The 19,960-nt window shown below is 27.6% G+C and overlaps 2 protein-coding genes and 1 long non-coding RNA gene across 10 annotated transcripts; 1 reads left to right on the top strand and 2 right to left on the bottom strand.

The window, feature by feature from the left end:
- Positions 1-598: 598 nt before the first annotated feature.
- On the bottom strand, positions 599-10,667 carry LOC140669969 (putative fatty acyl-CoA reductase CG5065). Of its 3 annotated transcripts, none has more exons than XM_072900238.1 (11): positions 7,728-7,995; positions 6,205-6,344; positions 5,994-6,116; positions 5,652-5,777; positions 5,397-5,542; positions 5,178-5,287; positions 4,580-4,775; positions 3,983-4,222; positions 3,352-3,609; positions 3,150-3,256; positions 599-2,374 (listed from the first exon to the last, which is right to left on the bottom strand). In XM_072900238.1, exons 1-10 carry the CDS (start codon positions 7,804-7,806, stop codon positions 3,160-3,162), a joined length of 1,515 nt encoding a protein of 504 aa, XP_072756339.1. In that variant the 5' UTR covers positions 7,807-7,995; the 3' UTR covers positions 599-2,374; positions 3,150-3,159. The 3 variants fall into 3 exon arrangements, with proteins under 3 accessions (XP_072756339.1, XP_072756338.1, XP_072756337.1); XM_072900237.1 differs by lacking the exon at positions 599-2,374 and adding an exon at positions 10,575-10,667 and having other exon boundaries at positions 3,144-3,256; positions 7,728-7,885; XM_072900236.1 differs by lacking the exon at positions 599-2,374 and adding an exon at positions 8,278-8,395 and having other exon boundaries at positions 3,144-3,256; positions 7,728-7,885.
- Positions 10,668-12,061: 1,394 nt separating this feature from the next.
- On the bottom strand, positions 12,062-18,766 carry LOC140669971 (putative fatty acyl-CoA reductase CG5065). Of its 3 annotated transcripts, none has more exons than XM_072900240.1 (8): positions 18,690-18,766; positions 18,138-18,297; positions 13,629-13,780; positions 13,418-13,540; positions 13,076-13,201; positions 12,821-12,966; positions 12,602-12,711; positions 12,062-12,199 (listed from the first exon to the last, which is right to left on the bottom strand). In XM_072900240.1, exons 2-7 carry the CDS (start codon positions 18,214-18,216, stop codon positions 12,696-12,698), a joined length of 642 nt encoding a protein of 213 aa, XP_072756341.1. In that variant the 5' UTR covers positions 18,217-18,297; positions 18,690-18,766; the 3' UTR covers positions 12,062-12,199; positions 12,602-12,695. The 3 variants fall into 3 exon arrangements, with proteins under 3 accessions (XP_072756341.1, XP_072756342.1, XP_072756343.1); XM_072900241.1 differs by having other exon boundaries at positions 13,629-13,768; positions 18,690-18,707; XM_072900242.1 differs by lacking the exons at positions 18,138-18,297; positions 18,690-18,766 and adding an exon at positions 16,615-17,022 and having other exon boundaries at positions 13,629-13,768.
- On the top strand, positions 17,031-19,432 carry LOC140669974 (uncharacterized). Of its 4 annotated transcripts, XR_012047444.1 has the most exons (5): positions 17,031-17,296; positions 18,223-18,401; positions 18,484-18,927; positions 19,017-19,223; positions 19,288-19,432. It is a non-coding gene; the product is annotated as an uncharacterized lncRNA (long non-coding RNA). The 4 variants fall into 4 exon arrangements; XR_012047443.1 differs by having other exon boundaries at positions 18,223-18,927; XR_012047442.1 differs by lacking the exons at positions 18,223-18,401; positions 18,484-18,927 and having other exon boundaries at positions 17,090-17,296.
- Positions 19,433-19,960: the final 528 nt, after the last annotated feature.

Below are 19,960 nucleotides of genomic sequence, written 5' to 3'. Positions count from 1 at the left end.
AGAATTGAATGTCCGGCGTAGAATTTTTGTATTGGCGTTTTATTTATTTCAATTTCATTGTTTTGATCCATGATTAGTTAAAAGTTAACGTGGCAAATAAGTACACTTGGAGATTTCCTTCTTCGGCTATTTTCAGTTGTTGACTAGAAGAAGAACTAATGACTGATGACAACGCGACACTAAGTTTCTCGTGGCCTAACGCGAAATTGGATGAATAAATTGCAGCTGACAATAAGTTACGCAAGTAGACTAATGTAATATTAATGCCTCAAGAAATCTTTATATAAATTAGAATTACCAAGATTTAATCACAAATGTTACGTTTCAGTAAAACATTGAGGAAAGTTAGAAAATCTTTTTTAAAAAAAAATTTGATTCTAAAACATGGCTAATATATTTATTATTAAAATAAAAATTAAAATTTTTGAGATTTAAATATATGAAATAATTAAAATTATAATTGAGAAAAAGAATATTGTGTGTGTATTTAAAAATGATAAATTATTTTTTTTCTATAAAATATCGATTGAAATTACGTTTGGTAAAGAATTTATATTCCTCAAACAATGATTGAGCACTTGTCACATCCTAGTGTTACTCTATAAATATCGAAATAAAAAATATATTCGAAACTATTCTGCAACGCGCACGATTTCAAACGTTTGCCATAAAACGCGAATTAAACCGCGTGTTTTTCGTTCCATGAACTTGAGGGCAATTCTTCGCATCAAATTTGAATTTAAATGCTCATAATACATTTATTCATCACTAAAGGTGACAGTGAAATCAAGTAAAAGATCATCATGCGCGATATGTGTGTGTAAAAATTCATATCTTATTCTTTTCTTTTTTTTCTTCGCAACTTAAAACGTTACACATAATTCTACGATGATGATAAAGGTAAAAAAACAATCGCATAATCATTTTATTTCTCGCGTAAACATCAGTCTTACACAAGAGATATAACTAATAAAATACGCTTCTTTCAGCGTGTCGTTGAGAATCGATAAGAAGTAAAAGGTTTTTCTTTTTGATTTGACTCGAATTAACACTCACGTACGTTTTATAAAATATTCTAGATTTTACTTTAGAGATTTCGTAGATTACATTTCTCACAGATACTTTATATAAATTTTTATAAAGTGTCTTTTAAGATTGTTTAAAAACTTAAATGCGCTTCGCAGATCTTTCGTACAAGAGCTGACATCACACACAATCGCTACAATGTAATAAATTATATAATATAATAAGAAAATAATTAAGCTTAATATGACAAGTCTCTAGATCCGACATATTATAAAATTAGGTAAATTATTTAACGTAATTGTAATTCGCATACAGATGATTCTGGCGCAGTGAGTTGTGCGTCTGCCCTTTGTGCCTAACATCTCGGGTTCTTGTATAGTTATGTATAGTATGCATAATTTTGTATTATCATTGACTGACATCTAGCCAACATTAATATAAAATTATATATAACTATACAATAAGTCATATATTATTATATATAATTATACATAACTTATATAAAATTTTATATATTTCTATATAATTTTATATGGTCATATATGATTATACATAACAAATTTTTTACCGCGATACGCTAATCATATTCGTTCAAAAATATTTTTTATCTTTTATACCATTTTGTTTTTTTGCTAGAGAAAGTCTCTCTTATGGAAATGTTGTTTTTCAATTAAATACAGGAGGCTGAATGATGACATTAGATATCCTCGAGATCAAACAAGATTTCTTCTTCCGCGATCTTCTCTTGAAAGGATTAGGAAAACAAAAGATTACACCGTATAATTCTAATTAATCAAGATGAAGAAACATTTCCTTAATCCCGATATAAATGATAATTATTGTATATAAAAATCCTTTTATACTTCTCGACGTGTTGGCGAAAAATCGTGCTAAGGACACAATTGGAAAGAAGAAGTTTTGACTTGCTCTTCGGGGCTCATTAATTTGCGACAGTTTGCGCGCGATTTTCAAAGCGAGCATTCTCACAGCACCCGAGAGAAGCGAAGACGATAGAAATACGCACCCCGTCTTTGTTTATTTAACGAGATTAAAATAGATTTTGAGATTAAAATTTTAACAACTTTCATAGTATAATAAAAAAAGAGAAAATAGTTTTTCGTAGATAAATAATTTTAAATATTATAACGTTTTCACATCGTCGTCAATGGTCTTGAAACCGCGTCTGATGAGGGAATTCGCTTCTGCCATTTCCTTTCTAGCCGCAGTTTCAACGTTAATTATCACATATCGACGTCGGCAATGAATCGCCGCGCATACATGTTGGACTTATCGATGATTATGTCTTCCCATTCTTTATCATCAGAGCGATGTTTTCTAATTTCCTTGGCTGGTAGTACATGAGATCACCCATCGGAAAAAATGTTACATTGCAGATGCAGATGCAATTTGACAGTTCATTCAAACTGAACACATGTATGAGCGAGAGTGTGTTTAATCACGCAAATATTGATTTGAAATTAATTTCTCGTATAATCTAAACCTTGCGGAGAAATTTTAGTTCAAATGTGTGTTTGTTATTTCTATATAAATAGAGTTAATATAAAAAATTCAAACACGCGCTTTTTCTGAAAGAAAGAATGGCTTTCTCTGTTTAATAATTTTTAAGTTTAATTTCGAGGACTGTCGTTTATCAGCATATATGCGGTAGATGCGGGAGATGCTTTCCAAACATTGTGAACAGCATCAGGCCGCATAATAGATTTATCGCCGTTACGTGTTCAAACGAATTTTTGTTTATCGTCACTTTAAAGGACGTTTTCGTATGCAAGTAGCTGATTTTTTTACAGTTTTAAAATTAAAAAAAAATGTAATGTCGATAACAAGATCTACGAAACATTCATCAATTCTTATGTAACGCGAAAAACAAGATTATTGTCACACACGCTGGATTGGCAAAGAAGTGTGTGACAACTGATATTAAATTTTAATAATTATAAAAACCAAAGACAAGTTAAAGTATAATTATTTTCAAGAAATAAGTAAATATAAAAATTTAAACTTCTAGTCATATATGTAAAACAAAATTGTACATAACATTATGTAATATAACATTAATATAACATTAATAAACTAAAACGTATATAGAAATAAACATATAATACCTTCAAACATTTAAATAGATTCAAATATTTTAACGAATATATTCCAAATAATCCAGAGAATGGAAAAGATAAACACAGTTTTAAGTATTTGGTGCGCCCAGTAAAGCCTAAAATTCATGATTTGTTCTTAAGAGAAAGTTAATCTTTATATTAAAAACAAAATTAGCTCTGATAAAAATGTAAGGTAAAAGAAACTTTTTACCTTTTATAGTTGATACGATTGGCTTCTAAATTACTGTCATTTTCTTTTAATAAATAAAGACGTATGCCTGTGTACAAATCAGTGACATATTTGGTCCAGTCAAATTCCTTCATATTGAATAAAAATAATTCCTGATCTCTTTTATTCAAAAGATTCCACAATGTTTGAACATTATCATCGGTGTAATTCCATGTCTTAGTTGAAAAATATCCAACTGATTCTGTAGCTTTATGTATTTTACCATACAATTTCCACATTCTGAAATATATATAATGTTATTAAGCGATTTGTCGTATTTTATATATATAGAAAGAACGAACTGTCTTAATAATTTGTTAGAATTTATTTATTTTATTCAAACAACATTATCTTATACACAACATTATTTTTATTGACTGAAGAAAGTATTATTTCGTCGAATTAAACAATATTATAGAATACATGTTATTTTAAAAATCATATAATGTTATTAGTTTTTCCAAATAACAAGTTTTTTCGACTATTTCAAGCACAAATTTTATAAAATCTAAAGAAGTCTTTTTCTACATGTAAGTAGCTATGCAGTTTTGAGACAAACTATTAAATATAATCGCAATCGAATAATTAATATTCATTTATGTTTCTACAATACCTCGGGCGACGACCTATGCATATTCTTACAGTATCTACAAGAAAGGCCGGAAGCAAATGACAGAACCAAGTGCAAATTTTATATGGCATCTCTCGTGATATTAAAATAGTAAATGGAAACCACATAGAATCTTTCAAAGGATATTTCTGATTTATGCAGAGTATTTTATTCGTGTATTCCATCCAAGTTGGCGCATTAGCCGCTGATATGTAATTGTAAATTAACATATCTTTGCCTCTCCTATAAAAATTCAAACATGTTTCATAAAATCCGCCCATCAACCATAAGTCGTGTGTTCAAATATATTTTTATTTAATGTAATCAATTTATTTAATTATGTAAAGAGTTGATTATTTTATCGCACATGTATGACGTCAATCTACTAAGAGCGTCAAAATGATATGCAAATGTAATGTATAAATTATATGTAAAATAAATCGTAATTTTTTTTTTTAGAAAAAATTAAAGACTAAAGTTGGGACTGAGATTGATATCTACATTTAATATACGATGACAGCAATTAATATCAAAATTGCTTATGAAATGTACCATCCTTAATAAATAAATCTGTTTCTTCATGATATTTAATTATATCACCTGCATTGATTAGAGACATCCCATGCACTAGCAATTAAAGCGTTCACAGTAAAATCGACAGGCACCAAATTCGCTGGAATATTGGGATCACACCATTGAATTCTTATGAAACCGAGTATTGTGTATAATGTACTGCCGACTGGTCCATATAAGTTATCACCCCATCCAACGATCGGTTCTCTAGCGATGGGCGTGACTGAAAAAAATATTTATTATTTTTTGCAATTACTTTCGCTTTAATAGTTATCTGCAATATTTATTGCGATTTTATGTTAGGTTATCACTTTAAAATTTAATTTTTTTGCAATGGTACTATATGATAATTTATTTGTTACAAGTATCAATAATTACATTTTTGTATTGTACATAAGACATGAATATATCTCTTTTGAATATGTAATGTTTGTTTTATAAGTAAGATAATATATACGATATAAATCTATGATAAAGCTGAATTTGATATATATTTTGCACATATTTTTTGTGCAACACAATATGAAGATCATATAATTATAAGAAATGTATAATTTTAAGAAATTTTAATAAGCAAAAAATAAGCACAATAAATTAATTTTGTATAATTAATTAAATTTCTCACCTATCGCAGGTCGAAATATCCCAATTGGTAAATCTCCGCTTTCTTCTCTGAAAAGTGTTTCCGCAATGGCTTTCGTAAATGTGTATATATTCGGCCATGATGAAGCGATTCTATCTCAGAACAATAATTTATTATATTATAATAATTTTAATTTATTTAAAACGTTAAATATTTTACATAGAAAACTTATTATATATCGAAAATGAAAAAAATACGCACATATCTAAATATTCTTCAATTACGTTTTCGGGTAAAGCACGCGTCAATGAGATAAGATTTTTGTGATTAATAGGATACGTATAAAAACGTTCTTCTATATGTTTTACATGGCAGTTTGCATATAAAGTCGAGACATGAATGAATGACTGCAACATAAATGTCAATATTGATTTAATTACTTTTTCAAAATTTATAAAAATTATAAATTTTTATGAATTATCTTACATTAATATTTATTGACAAAAAAGGTATTACCTTTAAGTTTGGCATCTGTTTAGCGATGTTTAAAATAATATTTGTAGCAACAACGTTTATTGTCACAGCAGTTTTCATTTTCTCCTTGAAATTTACAGTCGCTGCCAAGTGGAAAACTATAGACACCTACAATATAAAGTAAATATAACAAGAATTTCTCTGATATATTATTATAGTATAATAGTAAAAATATATAAAAAAGAGTTAGTTTTTATTATTTTAATAGTTAAAAATTTAAGCTCGTGTGGAATATATATTTCTTAAGTATACGATAACTTATCCTTTGCATTGAATAAAATTATACAATTATGTAAGAGAATAAAAGCAATTTAAATTATTTACCTTACGCATCAGCATATCCTTATCATTTTCAGACAGTCCTAAGTCTTCGGCATTAAAATCTACTGTAAGCGGTATGACTTTCTCACGAAAATTTGGCACTTCCTTATTTAGTCGGTTGTACAACTACAGATTATAGATTTATGTAGCAACGTTTGAATATTCACCTTAATGCTCTTTTGCAGTAACATAATGAATTTGTTAGGCTACTAACCGGATTTTCAAATATGTTATTCAGTCGGCTTTCAGGACACTTGTTTTTTTTCGAACGTATCAGTAGATACATTGTAGAAATATCAGGACAACTGCGTAACAATTTTTCAACTAACACCTTTCCTAGAAACCCGGTACTACCTATAGAAGAAAATAGAAACATAAGTCTAAACAGTAATATGTATGTATAGACGTTGTATAATGTATAGTGTGCATATATGATTAGGTATAGTTATATTTTTACTGAAAAAATTGTTTTTTTTTTAGATTATCTACTTATGTCTAGTTTTTATTTTTTTTTTTTTTTTTACTTCACGTTTATAGCTAATTATTTATTTACGATTTCTAAGTTTTATATAAATTCTATATTTTTGTATATTTTGTTTTTAGTAGTATATAATTTTTAATGTATTTTTGTTCTGCTGTATGAATTTTTTTTTCGAATATATATAAATCGGAGTGAATAAGATTTTCTGTAACTACGAGAGGACTTATAAAGATTATTAATCAATATTATCTGAATTAAAATCAGTGTTTTGAGAAAGATTATTATCGCTTTTGTTTAATAAAAAACATGGACTTAGAATTAACGTAAGAAATAAAATTTTTTTGAGATTATTGAAACATGATATAGCAAAAATTGCAGATTGGGTAATATATAGTTTGTAAAAGAATGTAATTGAATGGTTCAACGATTTATGTAGAAATAGAGAGGAAAGTATAACAAGTTTATGGAATAATGAATTAGAAGAGAAAAAAGGGAAAATTTTGAAAAAAATGTGAAAAGAAAAAGAAAAGGAAGAAAAACAATTATTTTAAAGACTGGGATTTAACAGTTATATACTTCGAAAAGTAGGATTAAATTAGGATATAAAAAATAGAGTAAACTTGTTATGTTATGCATTGTGTCATTTATTTTTTTAAAGGTTTTATATAGTTTATTTACTTTAGTATAATACGGTACAGTAAATTAATTGTAATTCAAGTTCCTTTTGGGGTAAAGCTGAACAATAAGGTCTTTATGTTTGTTATGCTAAAAATAAACAGAATTAGATATAATAATTCATAGTTTCTTCTGTAAGATTGCGAAAAAATATTATAATATTATTATTAAAATGTTTAATTTGTTATTGATGGAAAGATTTTGTATAAGTTAATTAAAGACTATGTAAGCCTTTTATTTATTCTAGAGAAATAAACGTTGGTTTACAAATATATTTATTATTTTCACACACACACCACACACTACGCGCACAATTGGTTTTTCATTAGTAATGTTGTTATGTTAATTAGTAATTTATGTTTACTAGTAATTTATGTTTATCATAATATGTTTTATATATCACTGATATATATATATCAATGATTTATATATATTTCATATACCATAAGATGCAAATTATATGTCATAATATCATATACGTTGATTACTATGTGACAGTTTTTATTTTTATTACATTTTTAATCTTAATTATCTTAAAAGCGAACTTTCACTTTATTCAGTTATGTTTATATAATAAATACCTGTAATGAGAATTGACTGTTCTGCGTAGAATTTTTGTATTAGTGTTTTATTTATTTCAATTTCATTGTTTTGATCCATGATTAGTTAAAAGTTAATACGGAGAGTCACAAATAAGTGCACCTGGAGACTTTCGACTTCGGCTATTTTTAGTTGTTGACTAGAAGAAAAAGTAATGAGAAGTGATGACAATGCGACACTAAGTTTCTCGTTGTCTAACGCGAAATGAGATGAATAAATTGCAACTGACAATGAGTTACGCAAGTAGACTAATGCAATATTAATGCCTCAAGAAATCTTTATAAATTAGAATTACCAAGATTTAATCACAAATGTTACGTTTCAGTAAAACATTGAGGAAAGTTGGAAAATCTTCTATAAAGAAAAATTCGATTCTAAAACATGGCTAATATATTTATTATTAAAATAAAAATTAAAATTTTTGATTTAAATATATGAAATAATTAAAATTATAATTGAGAAAAAGAATATTGTGTGTGTATTTAAAAATGATAAATTATTTTTTTTCTATAAAATATCGATTGAAATTACGTTTGGTAAAGAATTTATATTCCTCAAACAATGATTGAGCACTTGTCACATCCTAGTGTTACGCTATAAATATCGAAATAAAAAATATATTCGAAACTATTCTGCAACGCGCACGATTTCAAGCGTTTGCCATAAAACGCGAATTAGGCCGCGTGTTTTTCGTTCCATGAACTTCAGGGCAATTCTTCGCATCAAATTTGAATTTAAATGCTCATAATACATTTATTCATCACTAAAGGTGACAGTAAAATCAAGTATAAAAAATCAAGTCACCAACACGCGCGATATGCGAAGTGTTGCGCGAGACGTGTGTGTAAAAATCAATATCTTTTTTTCTTTTTTCTTTGCAACTTAAAACGTCACACATAACTATTGAATAATGATTAGGATAAAAAAATAATCGCATAATTATTTTATTTTTTGCGTAAACATCACGATCGCGCGTTACAACGAATGCGACTAACGTTTTCTCCGTATCTCGGTAAAAAATTTCTCATACATAAGTATATATAACAATATAAAAGTATATAGAAATATATAAAATTCTGTATAAGTTATGTATAGTATGCATAATTTTGTATTATCATTGACTGACATCTAGCCAACATTAATATAAAATTATATATAACTATACAATAAGTCATATATTATTATATATAATTATACATAACTTATATAAAATTTTATATATTTCTATATAATTTTATATGGTCATATATCATATATGATTATACATAACAAATTTTTTACCGGGATACGCTAATCATTTTTGTTCAAAAATATTTTTTATCTTTTATACCATTTTGTTTTTTTGCTAGAGAAAGTCTCTCTTGTGAAAATGTTGTTTTTCAATTAAATACAGGAGGCTAAATGATGTCATTAGATATCCTCGAGATCAAACAAGATTTCTTCTTCCGCGATCTTCTCTTGAAAGGATTAGGAAAACAAAAGATTACACCGTAATATTCTAATTAATCAAGATGAAGAAACATTTCCTTAATCCCGATATAAATGATAATTATTGTATATAAAAATCCTTTTATACTTCTCGACGTGTTGGCGAAAAATCGTGCTAAGGACACAATTGGAAAAAAGAAGTTTTGACTTGCTCTTCGGGGCTCATTAATTTACGACAGTTTGCGCGCGATTTTTAAAGCGAGCATTCTCAGCACCCGAGAGAAGCGAAAACGATAGAAATACGCACCCCGTCTTTGTTTATTTAACGAGATTAAAATAGATTTTGAGATTAAAATTTTAACAACTTTCATAGTATAATAAAAAAAGAAAAAATAGTTTTTCGTAGATAAATAATTTTAAATATTATAACGTTTTCACATCGTCGTCAATGGTCTTGAAATCGCGTCTGAGGAGGGAATTCGTTTCTGCCATTTCCTTCCTAGCCGCAGTTTCAACGTTAATTATCACATATCGACGTCGGCGATGAATCGCCGCGCATACATGTTGGACTTATCGATGATTATTGTCTTCCCATTCTTTATCATCAGAGCGATGTTTTTTAATTTCCTTGGCTGGTAGTATATGAGATCACCCATCGGAAAAAACGTTACATTGCAGATGCAGATGCAATTTGACAGTTCATTCAAACTGAACACATGTATGAGCGAGAGTGTGTTTAATCACGCAAATATTGATTTGAAATTAAATTTCTCAATTAATTTCTCGTATAATCTAAACCTTGCGGAGAAATTTTAGTTCAAATGTGTGTTTGTTATTTCTATATAAATAGAGTTAATATAAAAAATTCAAACACGCGCTTTTTCTGAAAGAGAGAATAGCTTTCTTGTTTAATAATTTTTAAGTTTAATTTCGAGGACTGTCGTTTATCAGCATATATGCGGTAGATGCGGGAGATGCTTTCCAAACATTGTGAACAGCATCAGGCCGCATAATAGATTTATCGCCGTTACGTGTTCAAACGAATTTTTGTTTATCGTCACTTTAAAGGACGTTTTCGTATGCAAGTAGCTGATCTTTTTACAGTTTTAAAATTAAAAAATAAATGTAATGTCGATAATAGGATCTACTAAACATTCATCAATTCTTATGTAACGCGAAAAACAAGATTATTGTCACACACGCTGGATTGGCAAAGAAGTGTGACAACTGATATTAAATTTTAATAATTATAAAAACCAAAGACAAGTTAAAGTATAATTATTTTCAAGAAATAAGTATATATAAAAATTTAAACTTCTAGTCATATATGTAAAACAAAATTGTACATACTAATATAACATTAATAAACTAAAACGTATATAGAAATAAACATATAATACCTTCAAACATTTAAATAGATTCAAATATTTTAACGAATATATTCCAAATAATCCAGAGAATGGAAAAGATAAACACAGTTTTAAGTATTTGGTGCGCCCAGTAAAGCCTAAAATTCATGATTTGTTCTTAAGAGAAAGTTAATCTTTATATTAAAAACAAAATTAGCTCTGATAAAAATGTAAGGTAAAAGAAACTTTTTACCTTTTATAGTTGATACGACTGGCTTCTAAATTACTGTCATCTTCTTTTAATAAATAAAGACGTATGCCTGTGTAAAAATCAGTGACATATTTGGTCCAGTCAAATTCCTTCATATTGAATAAAAATAATTCCTGATCTCTTTTATTCAAAAGATTCCACATTGTTTGAACATTATCATCGGTGTAATTCCATGTCTTAGTTGAAAAATATCCAATTGATTCTATAGCTTTATGTATTTTACCATACAATTTCCACATTCTGAAATATATATAATGTTATTAAGCGATTTGTCGTATTTTATATATACAGAGAGAACAATCTGTCTTAATAATTGTTAGAATTTATTTATTTTATCCGATTTACATTATGTCACAAAAAACATCATTTTTATTGACTGAAGAAAGTATTATTTCGTCGAATTAAACAATATTATAGAATACATGTTATTTTAAAAATCATATAATGTTATTAGTTTTTCCAAATAACAAGTTTTTTCGACTATTTCAAGCACAAATTTTATAAAATCTAAAGAAATCTTTTTCTACATGTAAGTAGCTATGCAGTTTTGAGACAAACTATTAAATATAATCGCAATCGAATTATTAATATTCATCTATGTTTCTACAATACCTCGGGCGACGACCTATGCATATTCTTACAGTATCTACAAGAAAGGCCGGAAGCAAATGACAGAACCAAGTGCAAATTTTATATGGCATCTCTCGTGATATTAAAATAGTAAATGGAAACCACATAGAATCTTTCAAAGGATATTTCTGATTTATGCAGAGTATTTTATTCGCGTATTCCATCCAAGTTGGCGCATTAGCCGCTGATATGTAATTGTAAATTAACATATCTTTGCCTCTCCTATAAAAATTCAAACATGTTTCATAAAATCCGCCCATCAACCATAAGTCGTGTGTTCAAATATATTTTTATTTAATGTAATCAATTTATTTAATTATGTAAAGAGTTGATTATGTTATCGCACATGTATGACGTCAATCTACTAAGAGCGTCAAAATGATATGCAAATGTAATGTATAAATTATATGTAAAATAACTCGTAATTTTTTTTTTTAGAAAAAATTAAAGACTAAAGTTAGGACTGAGATTGATATCTACATTTAATATACGATGACAGTAATTAATATCAAAATTGCTTATGAAATGTACCATCCTTAATAAATAAATCTGTTTCTTCATGATATTTAATTATATCACCTGCATTGATTAGAGACATCCCATGCACTAGCAATTAAAGCGTTCACAGTAAAATCGACAGGCACCAAATTCGCTGGAATATTGGGATCACACAATTGAATTCTTATGAAACCGAGTATTGTGTATAATGTACTGCCGACTGGTCCATATAAGTTATCACCCCATCCAACGATCGGTTCTCTAGCGATGGGCATGACTGAAAAAAATATTTATTATTTTTTGCAATTACTTTCGCTTTAATAGTTATCTGCAATATTTTTTGCGATTTTATGTTAGGTTATCACTTTAAAATTTAATTTTTTTGCAATGGTACTATATGATAATTTATTTGTTACAAATATCAATAATTACATTTTTGTATTGTACATAAGACATGGATATATCTCTTTTGAATATGTAATGTTTGTTTTATAAGTAAGATAATATATACGATATAAATTTATGATAAAGCTGAATTTGATATATATTTTGCACATATTTTTTGTGCAACACAATATGAACATCATATAATTATAAGAAATGTATAATTTTAAGAAATTTTAATAAGCAAAAAATTAGCACAATAAATTAATTTTGTATAATTAATTAAATTTCTCACCTATCGCAGGTCGAAATATCCCAATTGGTAAATCTCCTCTTTCTTCTCTGAAAAGTGTTTCCGCAATGGCTTTCGTAAATGTGTATGTATTCGGCTATGATGAAGCGATTCTATCTCAGAACAATAATTTATTATATTATAATAATTTTAATTTATTTAAAACGTTAAATATTTTACATAGGAAACTTATTATATATCGAAAATGAAAAAAATACGCACATATCTAAATATTCTTCAATTACGTTTTCGGGTAAAACACGCGTCAATGTGATAAGATTTTTGTGATTAATAGGATACGTATAAAAACGTTCCTCTATATGTTTTAGGTGGCAGTTTGCATATAAAGTCGAGACATGAATGAATGACTGCAACATAAATGTCAATATTGATTTAATTACTTTTTCAAAATTCATAAAAATGAGTAATTTATATGAATTATCTTACATTAATATTTATTGACAAAAAAGGTATTACCTTTAAGTTTGGCATATGTTTAGCGATGTTTAAAATAATATTTGTAGCAACAACGTTTATTGTCACAGCAGTTTTCATTTTCTCCTTAAAATGTACAGTCGCTGCCAAGTGGAAAACTATAGACACCTACAATATAAAGTAAATATAACAAGAATTTCTCTAATATATTATTATAGTATAATAGTAAGAATATATAAAAAAGAGTTATTTTTTATTATTTTAATAGTTAAAAGTTTAAGCTCGTGTGGAATGTATATTTCTTAAGTATACGATAACTTATTCTTTGCATTGAATAAAATTATACAATTATGTAAGAGAATAAAAGAAATTTAAATTATTTACCTTACGCATCAGCAGATCCTTATCATTTTCAGACAGTCCTAAGTCTTCGGCATTAAAATCTACTATAAGCGGTATGACTTTCTCACGAAAATTTGGCATTTCCTTATTTAGTCGGTTGTACAACTACAGATTATAGATTTATGTAGCAACGTTTGAATATTCACCTTAATGCTCTTTTGCAGTAACATAATGAATTTGTTAGGCTACTAACCGGATTTTCAAATATGTCATTCAGTCGGCTTTCAGGACACTTGTTTTTATTCGAACGTATCAGTAGATACATTGTAGAAATATCAGGACAACTGCGTAACAATTTTTCAACTAACACCTTTCCTAGAAACCCGGTACTACCTATAGAAGAAAATAGAAAAATAAATCTATACAGTAATATCTATGTATAAACGTTGTATAATGTATAGTGTGCATATATGATTAGATATAGTTATATTTATACTGAAAAGATTGTTTTGCTTAGATTATCTACTTATATCTATTTTTAATTTTTTTTCATCACAATTATAACTAATTATTTATTTATGATTTCTAAGTTTTATATAAATTCTATATTTTTATATTTTGTTTTTTAGTGGTATTTATTTTTAATGTATTTTTGTTCTGCTGTATGAAATTTCTGTATCGAATATAAATTGGAGAGAATGAGAGTCACTGTGTGTAACCTCGAGAGGACCAAGAAAGATTATTAATCAATATTATCTGAATTAGAATCAGTGCTGTGAGAAAGATTATTCTCGCTTTTGTTTAATAAGAAACATGGATTTAGAATTAACATAAGTAATAAAATTCTGTTGAGATTATTGACACATGATATAGCAAAGGAAAAATTAGCGTGTATGTATGAACAAACCAGATTTAACCTTATGACTTTGCGATATAATGCATATAATTTATGTGCGTCATTATTTAACAAAAGTTTACGATTGTCGCACTCAATTTTAACTATACGGTTAATTTGACTGCGCAATATTTTTAGCTTATTTATATTCTAGATAAGTAGAACATTTTATTTTGTGTATAGGAAAGATTTGTGAAGAGCATGACATGACTAATTTTCAGACACACATCTCTAATTCTGGTCATTTTTAACATATCAATAAATTCATTCGATACGTCAAAAATAAATAGAATTAGATAGAATAATTCATAGCTCTCTCAATGAAAAATGTCACCTTAATTCTTCGGAATAATTCAACTTTTTGCAACAAAGTTATAATAATTTTTTTCATGTATGAAACTTCTACTTTTGACTTCTACTTAAGATTATATCCGATTTTTTTCTGTTACAATATCTTATATAGGATAAAACTCTTAATATAAAAAATGACATTTTTTCGACGTTATTCCGAATGCTTACTTCTAGGCTTTCTCACATGAAAACTATAACTCTCATATCAATGAACACACTCGTTAAAGTCTAAAGTTTCGAATAATGTATGATTAATGTCAAAAAAATTAATTCTAAGTAAAGTCATAGCAAAAGAACCGATCGAAGTCACAATCGGCCCCCTATGTATCGTATATTGTGAAATGTACGGTGTGTACCGTAAGTGTTAATATAGAAAGTAAGATGCGAGAAAGGGAGAAATATATTCGGAGGCAAATGGAAGAGGCTAGGATAAAAGATGCAAAGCATAATAATAAGTATAAAGCAATAGGATTAATGATAAATAAGCTCGGATATTTAAAGAATGAGATTTTAGATAGACGTAGATTTAAGAATAAAATATGAGCTTTAGTAAGAGTAAGATGTGGGAATATGAAAGAAAGAAATAAATATTGGAAAGAAGAAAATAATAAAATTTGAAGGTTCCGCAGATTGGATAAAGATAATATAGAGTTAAAGAATGTAAATGAATGGTTCAATGATTTAGGTAGAAATAGAGAGGAAAGAATAGCAAGTTTATGGAATGATGAATTAGAAGAGAAAAAAGGAAGAACTTTGAAAAAATTATGAAAAGAAAAAAAAAAGTTGAAGAAAGAAAATTATCTATAAGGCTGTGAATTATTAGTTATATAATTCGAAAAGCAGGATTAAATTAGAATATAAAAAATAGAGAAAACATGATACATAATGCATTGTGTCATTTATTGTGTTATTTATTTTGTTAAAGGTTTTATATGGTTTATTTAGTTTAGTATAATATGGTATAATAAATTAATTGTAATCCAGATCGTTTTTTGGCTAAAGCTAAACAATAAAGTCTTTATATTCGTTATGCTAAAAATAAATAGAATTAGATAGAATAATTTATAGTTTCCTCTGTGAGATTGCGAAAGAAAATGATATTATAATTAGAAAGCTTAATTTGTTATCAATAGAAAGATTTTCTATAGCTTAAATAAAGATAATGTAAGCATTTTATTTATTCTAAAGAAATAAATGTTGCTTAACAAATATATTTATTATTTTCGTTACACACATATATACACATACACACACACACAACACACACACGCACAATACACACAACACACATACACAACACACATACACACACACAAACGCGCACAATCGGTTGTTTATTAGTAATGTTATTATGTTTATTAGCAATTTATGTTTATTAGTAATTTATATAAATAAATGAAATCAGTGCTCTCTTAAATATAAATTAAGAACAATAAATTATAAACGGCAATAGAGAGCAAAAGAACGTGTACTGATAAATGAGTTAGGTGATAATTAACAAATCATATAATTATGTCGCAATAATCTCTAATAATAAATCACTAATATTGTAATTATATATCGTATTTTCGCTTCGTTACCTAACCAAAGATATTAAAACGATAAATGTTAAGATAAATTAAAATACAATTAAATATATTTCGAATGCGGACGTTTCGAGCTCATTTTTGAGTCTTCCTCAGCGCAATAATTAAAATATAAATGTAAAGTTTTAGTGTAACGAGAATTATTAATAATAAATTATAAATATAAGTGTAATAAAGCTATTATCTTGGTTGTTTGGACCGTCTCCGATGGGTATTTTTTAAAGATGTGACATACATCAGAGTCAACATTACAAAAAAAAAAAAAAAAAAAAAAAAAAAAATCACTGACCTGATAATATTGTATGTGAATAACAATGATCGTTGAAATCTCTAAATAAGTGATGTTTAAACGAAAGTAACTTATGACTTAATAATCAGTAGTCAATAACTAATAGGCGCTCACTCACTCATTAACAATATTTAGTGTCGGTTGGTAATAAATTGTTGACTCGTGTACTGTGAAGTTCGCTCGGATAATGTCAAAGCACAATAACAAGTTACGTGTTTATATAATGTGTTCCCATCACTAGATTTTTGGAAGAGTATTGACAATATCATGATAGACACTGGGTAAATTTTCCGTGTCAATTTGTAAATTTTAGACCGTTCCTTTGTCTTTTGATAAACAGCATCTCAGAGATAAGCCTTTTAGTATAAAATGGGGTTTCATCAAGTATTATATAATTCATTAATACTAAGAGGGTAATTCATTTTATACTAAGAAGCTTATCTCTGAGATGCTATTTATAAAAAGACAAAGGAATGGGCTGAATTTACAAACGGACACAGAAAATCTACCGAGTGTTTATCAAGATATTGTCAATACTCTTCCAAAAATATAGTGGTGGGAATAACATTATATAAACACGAAACTCGCACCGTTTTTTGACATTAGAGGAACGTCCTCCGCAGTACACGGATTTGAGTCAACTAATTATTATCAACCGTCACAGAATATCGTATGTGAGTGACTTCCCAACATATATCGAATAGTGATAATACAGAGTGTTTTATTTTGTTTTACATGAAAAACTTCAATATTTTCACTGATTTCAACGGTCACTGCTTATTCTTGTACAATATTATCAGGTTAGTGATTTTTTATGTAAAGTTGACTCATGACTGCCAAAATCATTATAAAAACACCCTTCAGAGACGATCCAGAATAATTAAGTTGATAGCTTAACTACATCTTTATATTTAATTTATTGTTTACATTTCCCGTTCCATAAAAATTCTTATTATTGTATGTAATCATAGCGCTGAAGAAGACTCAAAATTGAGCTCGAAACGTACGCATTTTAAGTAATTAATTCTATTCTTTTATAATATCTCCGATTTTGTAAATTTGCGGGTTGCGATTTTTCAAAAAATTTTTTGTAAGTGATTTATTACTTGAACATGTTAAGATATATGTAAGATTAGTGGATAAATAATCCATTATACTCAAACTTTGTTATTTATTTTATCATAGATTGAGTGTATTTACCTTAGTCAGGACACATTTTTGCTCTCTATCGCCGTTTACATTTTATACTTTAGTTTATATTTAAGAGAGCACTGAATTTATTTATTTCTGATATTAATTATAATACACCTTACTTTGTTTATTAATTATATGATTTGTTAATTATAACCTAACTCGTTTATCAGTTCACGTTCTTTTGCTCTCTATTGCCGTTTATAATTTATTGTTCTTAATTAGTAATTTATGTTTATCATAATATGTTTTATATATCAATGATATATATATATATATTTCATATATCAATAATTTATATATATTTCATATACCATAAGATGCAAATTATATGTCATAATATCATACGTTGGTTACTATGTGGCAGTTTTTATTTTTATTACATTTTTAATCTTAATTATCTTAAAAGTCAACTTTCACTTTATTCAGTTATGTTTATATAATAAATACCTGTAATGAGAATTGACTGTCCTGCGTAGAATTTTTGTATTGGTGTTTTATTTATTTCAATTTCATTGTTTTGATCCATGATTAGTTAAAAGTTAATACGGAGAGTCACAAAAATAAGTGCACCTGGAGACTTTCGACTTCAGCTATTTTTAGTTGTTGACTAGAAGAAGAAGTAATAACTAATGACAGTGTAACACTAACAAGTTTCTCGTTGCTTAATGCGAAATTAGATGAATAAATTGCAACTGACAATGAGTTACGCAAGTAGACTAATGCAATATTAATGCCTCAAGAAATCTTTATAAATTAGAATTACCAAGATTTAATCACAAATGTTACGTTTCAGTAAAACATTGAGGAAAGTTGGAAAATCTTCTATAAAGAAAAATTCGATTCTAAAACATGGCTAATATATTTATTATTAAAATAAAAATTAAAATTTTTGATTTAAATATATGAAATAATTAAAATTATAATTGAGAAAAAGAATATTGTGTGTGTATTTAAAAATGATAAATTATTTTTTTTCTATAAAATATCGATTGAAATTACGTTTGGTAAAGAATTTATATTCCTCAAACAATGATTGAGCACTTGTCACATCCTAGTGTTACGCTATAAATATCGAAATAAAAAATATATTCGAAACTATTCTGCAACGCGCACGATTTCAAGCGTTTGCCATAAAACGCGAATTAGGCCGCGTGTTTTTCGTTCCATGAACTTCAGGGCAATTCTTTGCATCAAATTTGAATTTAAATGCTCATAATACATTTATTCATCACTAAAGGTGACAGTAAAATCAAGTAAAAGATCATCATGCGCGATATGTACGTGTAAAAATTAATACTTTTTTTTCCTTTTTTTTTTGCAACTTAGAACATCGCACATAACTCTACAATAAAATGATAAGAATAAAAAATAATTGTATTATCATTTTATTTCTCGCGTAAACATCAGTCTCACGATCGCGATCGTTACAACGAATGCGGCAAATGTTATTTCCATATACGCAATGATCGTGCAACGTGCCTATCATGAGCGAGAGAGGACGTATAGAAAAATACTACAGATTCTCTAAAACATGTAAGTACGTACACTATCGTGTTAAAAAACTAAAAGGACTCTAACTTGTATTTTTTTGGTTTAGTGAACGTCGATGCCGATCCGTTTTTCGACGATGAGGTATCCTCGCACGAACTTGTCTAAACTGAATCTGCAGGATCGATCTGTTATTCCGAGAAATTATATACTTATGCGCTTGCTCGCAATATATAAATAAATACATAGATGAATGCGCATACATATTTCGCCTGAGCAAAATTATCTTTTTTTAGGACAGCGCATAATCGTATTATAATTATTATGCAAATAATTTAATCGTTTTCGTTCAAAAATATTTTTTATTTTTTACACCATATTTTCTTTTTAATGAAATACAGTAGGCAAAGTGATGTCATTAGATATCTTAAAGATTAAACAACATTTCTTTTTTCGCGATCTTCTGTTAAAAGGATTAAGAACACAAAATTTTACGCCGTAATCTTCTAATTAATCGGATTGAAGAAACATTTTCTTAGTCCCGCGCGATATAAACAATGATTATTGTATATAAAAATTCTTTTATACTTCTCGACATGTTAGCGAAAAATCATACTAAGGACACAATTGGAAGAAAGGAGCTTTGACTTGATTTTCGGGACTCATAATTTGCGACAATTTGCATACAATTTTTCGAACGAGCATTCTCACGGTACCTAAGAGAACCAGAAGGCAAACGTAATATGCACCCCGTCTTTGTTTATTTAAAGAGATTAAAACAG

Source organism: Anoplolepis gracilipes, chromosome 10 (genome assembly GCF_047496725.1).
Source record: "Anoplolepis gracilipes chromosome 10, ASM4749672v1, whole genome shotgun sequence".
In the NCBI taxonomy this organism is placed as follows: domain Eukaryota; kingdom Metazoa; phylum Arthropoda; class Insecta; order Hymenoptera; family Formicidae; genus Anoplolepis; species Anoplolepis gracilipes.
This window is presented reverse-complemented; position numbering and strand designations above follow the sequence as displayed.

Coding starts and splice junctions, on each gene's coding strand:
- LOC140669969 (XM_072900237.1), bottom strand. CDS start 7,806: ATGGATCAAAACAATGAAATTGAAATAAATAAAACACTAATACAAAAA. Junction 5,543..5,651: donor AACAGATGCCAAACTTAAAG/GTAATACCTTTT, acceptor TTTATGTTGCAG/TCATTCATTCATGTCTCGAC. Junction 3,610..3,982: donor TGCATAGGTCGTCGCCCGAG/GTATTGTAGAAA, acceptor TATATATTTCAG/AATGTGGAAATTGTATGGTA.
- LOC140669971 (XM_072900240.1), bottom strand. CDS start 18,216: ATGGATCAAAACAATGAAATTGAAATAAATAAAACACCAATACAAAAA. Junction 13,541..13,628: donor ATGACATATTTGAAAATCCG/GTTAGTAGCCTA, acceptor TATAATCTGTAG/TTGTACAACCGACTAAATAA. Junction 12,967..13,075: donor AACATATGCCAAACTTAAAG/GTAATACCTTTT, acceptor TTTATGTTGCAG/TCATTCATTCATGTCTCGAC.